The sequence below is a fragment of the Diadema antillarum genome, unplaced genomic scaffold (assembly GCF_040938485.1).
Source record: "Diadema antillarum isolate AM-2024a unplaced genomic scaffold, OU_Dant_1.0 seq00001103_RagTag, whole genome shotgun sequence".
In the NCBI taxonomy this organism is placed as follows: Eukaryota; Metazoa; Echinodermata; class Echinoidea; order Diadematoida; family Diadematidae; genus Diadema; species Diadema antillarum.
In genome coordinates this window covers 1483892-1488330 of record NW_027271919.1, presented here as the reverse complement: position 1 = coordinate 1488330, position 4439 = coordinate 1483892, and the positions used below count along the sequence as shown (strand labels likewise).

General features: G+C 39.4%; 1 protein-coding gene across 1 annotated transcript; it reads left to right on the top strand.

The window, feature by feature from the left end:
- The first annotated feature begins 2662 nt into the window (after positions 1-2662).
- LOC139743700 (uncharacterized) lies at positions 2663-3976 on the top strand. The gene has a single exon (XM_071654159.1). The coding sequence runs from the start codon at positions 2663-2665 to the stop codon at positions 3974-3976; it is 1314 nt and encodes a 437-aa protein (XP_071510260.1).
- The last annotated feature ends 463 nt before the right edge of the window (positions 3977-4439 follow it).

The window sequence follows — 4439 nt, the reverse complement described above, 5'->3', positions numbered from 1 at the left end:
TGGAAGGCAAGGAATACATGCAAAAATGTATATGCATTCCAATATGTGTACAATAACATGCAGGTTTTTTTTTTCTTTCTTTTCAAAGCAATGAATGAATGCGAGTGAAATAAGAAAAGATTTCTGCAGAAGATCTAAGAATAAAACATTTTGGATTGAGGTAACAAATCCAAGTCTAATATTGTCCTTGCTGTTAAAGGAAATCTTCTGCCATTAAGTCAGACACTTCAACATCTCATACATACCTTGGTACTCACATAAAAACTGCCAAAGTTACAATAAGCGATATAATAACAGTTTTGACAAAATGCAAGTGAAAGAAGAAACATTATGTACTAATAGAACAAAGCATTCTGGGTAGATATGATGAATGCACATCTAATATTTGCTGAAGAAAGTTTTGCTGTCTGGGTTGGAACCTTTCAGTCCAACAATGCTTAGGTACATGTAGGGCAGACAATAGTAAACCAAGTGGACAAGAGACACATTAAAATCATGGAAAAGATGTTGGTAGGAAACACATGTCACTGATGATCACGATCTAGGTCTAGCAAGTCTTTGTGATTTCCCACGTCAGCTCTGAGGATGTTGCTAAAACATTTGTGTAAAATTTGAATACATTGAGGAGAAAAAACAAAAAAAAAGATTTTCAACAAATTGCAAAGAGTTTGAAGAGAGGAGCATCATGTCAGCAAGATTTCATCAATTTATGGAACTCAATGCAGTGATGAATGAACCTACTGTATAAACTTCTGAGCAACATCATGGATTGAAAATGGTAGGTGATGAATTGTGATGCATATACATTTGCCGGGTATTATTTGAAGGGTTTGTTTGCAAAAACCGATAAGTCCATTTTTTAAGATTTTGAAGTACGATCTTTGTCATAAAGTACAAAATAATACCTTTTAAATGATATATTGATCACTTCATATAAAGGTATTTTTTAATTTATGGTCAAAAGAAGCAAAAAATATCTTATTATTCTCTTTATTCTTCTTGACCTTTAATCGCAAATATCTCCATTTGGCAAATATGGACTTATCGGTTTTTGCAAACAAACTCTTCATTTGTATAAGCATATTCTCAAGATAGTTTATTTTTATGATTTTGGGGGCAAGTAAAGCTTGTGCAGGCCTTTGTTGGTATTTATGCAAGGCCTACACTGCACATTCCATCATCACACATACTCACATTCACAAAATGTGCCAGTGAAGTCATTTCTGCAATAACAGCTCAACACACTACCACTGGATATACAGGTTCCTCCATTCTGGCAGGGGTCACTGTTACAGGGGTCTTCGCTGACCGATGCTGCCAGATCGCACAGGAGCAAGGAGCAAGGATGATGATGAGCAATGACGGCAGATGCAATTTTTCAAAGCAATGAAGAATTTGCAGGAGAGAGAAGAAATGATTTCTACACAGATAAGAGCAAAGCATTCTGGGTAGAAGTGACAAATTCAAATCTAATATTTTCATTTCTTTATCTGCAGAAGACTTCTTCTGCCAATCCCCATTTCAGTTTGGTGATGTCTGGAAGGGAGGCTAGGAGGCAATCAAGCAAATGGGTGTGAAGCATTGCTATTAAAAAGACTAGCAAGGATGTTGGTAACTAGCAGAGATTATGATGGTGATTACTGGCATGTCAGGCAAGTCATTTGGATGTTTCAGATTAGCTTTAAATACGGTGTGGAAACATTCACTGATCTAAGCATGATCTCGAGAGCTGGTCAACATTTATAGGACAATGCAATGATGAATGTTGTACAAGCTTCTGAACAACATCACAGATACAAAATAGTGCAGCAATGAAATATGAGGTACATACAATATGCAGAGTTGTATTTGCAGCTTGCAAGCAATTTAGTCAACATTTTACATTTGAAGAAAGGTTAGACATTTATACAGAAAAGGCTCCTTTTTCATGGTTGCATGTGTGTAAGCTTACATCAAAATTATATACTAATTAATTACTTTCAAGAACCTGCAACATACAACTTTAATAGCGCTTTGTATCAAGTGGAAAAGGCACTCTAAGAATATCAACTATTATTACATCTACATGAGAGGATGAAAAGTTATGCAGCAATGCTTTTTGTATTTATAACGTAGAGGATTTAGTGTTGACAAGTACATGTATGATATTCCCACCATCTTAACAACATGCATACATCTGTAAGTCTTTAAATACCAGCATGAATTATTTGGGTTTATACAACACCTCAGAATGATGTTGAATTGTGATTGGCCAAGAACATGTCACATGACATTCAATAGAAAATACCTATCAAACTCATTGAGAGTGACAGCCATACAATAGGCCCCTGGCATGGGCCTATAGCACGGCTCGAAGGTACTATAGCACGGCTTCGCAGGGGGCTACTATTGCATGGTTCACTTCCGCAGGTACGGCGTGACCTGTACCAGCTTGCGCTTAGCTACGTCCTTTCACATACAGGATGCGCGGCCGGGCACCGTATCGCGTAGGCTACGTGTGCAGCTGACCTACATTTTGCGTGGTATGGTTTGCAGACGTACTTGTGTGTACAGAGTAGTTCGTAGTGGGTGTAACGTTAGAACCGAAACGTTAGGCCTATTTGTAGCGTCAAGTTTTAGATCATACAATCTTGTGTTAACGTTAGCGTCCTAACTCTGCAAAATGGCGACCAACTTTGTACTACTAACTGACGAGGAATTAGAAGGTCTTCTGGATTGTGATGCTTCGAACACGAAGAAAGTAATAAGGTATTTACTTAAAAAACTCGAGGAATTTGCCAAATTGGTTGGATATGAATCGATCGACGTTGTGAACAGTTTGACAGTAGTGGAGTTGGACAAATTCTTGTGCAGGTTTTACGCTGGCCTTAGGAAGGATGATGGTACCCGTACTTTGTATACAAAGAAGAGTATGCAAAGTATCAAGTACGGGATCTCCAAGCATTTCATCTCAAGAGGTGTGGACACTACTTGTTCTGAAAGCTTCCCTGAAAGCCAACAGCGTTTCAAAGCCATGATGAAAAAATTGAAGCAAGAGGGAAAAGGCTGTGTAAAACACAAGAATCCGATCAGCAGGGAAGACATGAAGAAAATAGCTGAAAGTGGACAACTTGATATTGATACACCACTTGGGTTGCAGAACAAAGTTTTCATGGACGTCATGGTCTACTTCGGACAAAGAGGTAGAGAGTCCCTCCGAGATATGAAGCCTGATGACTACGTCTTGAACACGGATGAACTCGGAAATCGTTATTTTGAGCGTCGCGACACTTTCACAAAATCCAGGAGAGAAAATGAAAACGAAGAGTTTGGAGGTCGGATGTACGAACTCAAAGGTTCTCGTAAATGTCCAGTCAACAGTCTAGTCAAGTACAAGGAACTACTCAACCCATCTTGTACAGCATTCTGGCAGAGACCCAAATCAAAGCCAACAGAAGTGGGTCCGTGGTACGACAACGCTCCTCTTGGAATAAATACAATTGGATCCAAGATGAACAAAATCGCAGTAGGAGCTGGATGCATCACCAAGTATACCAACCACAGTCTGAGAGCCACGACCGTAACTTCGCTGAACGATGCAGGTTTCGAGAGCCGGGATATTATGACCGTCACTGGACATAAGGCCGAATCTTCTCTGAAGCATTACGCCAAGACCAGTGCACTCAGGAAGAGAGAAATGAGTGCCAACATAGCAAAGGGCCTAGCAGAGGGCGGAAACGAAAACAAAAATGCAGGACCAGGGGATGTTGTGTCACATGCAGGAACGGTCGTTTCGGCTGTGTTTGACCTACAGAAAGTCCAAAACCAAGGTGCTGTTGATGCCGACGGCGAAGGACATCTGACACTATCCCAAGAACTGCAGATTCAGTCCAACATGAACATTCAGTCGTCATCTTCATCGACCACCAAAATTGCCAAGAATACAGTCCAGCACTTTCATTTCAACGGGCCAGTGACTTTCATCAACAAAACTTAATTTGGGGCTGAAGGAATTGTGCGTAGTGTACATATGTTGACTTTGTTTTGCTTTCAAGTTTGGATTTCAAAATAATTAACTGTTCATACTTCATATGAACTAGAACTTCAGCTATTAAGATTGAGGTCTAACGTTTGTGGTCTAACGTTAGATAGACTCTAACTGCTAAATATGTTCAGCATCATCAATATTTTCACATGGATCCTGGATTTTTACTATTGACTTGTTGGATCTTGGATTTTTAGACCCTACTTGGAATTGACTTGACATTGGATCCGCTACATTTATCATGATATGTGGACTCCTAATGGACCAGTGACCTCAATACCAAGCCTTCGTCAAAAGGTGAGAAACTGATTTGTTTTGTTTTCTAGTCTAAAACCTCTTGTCTATGTTTTCAAATACAAAATCATCGGAAATGGGCTATTAAAAGTCTATAGACGGTGTAGGCCTAGACGATCTA

Bases quoted from the DNA above. Each gene is read 5' to 3' on its own strand.
- LOC139743700 (XM_071654159.1), top strand. From the start codon at position 2,663: ATGGCGACCAACTTTGTACTACTAACTGACGAGGAATTAGAAGGTCTT.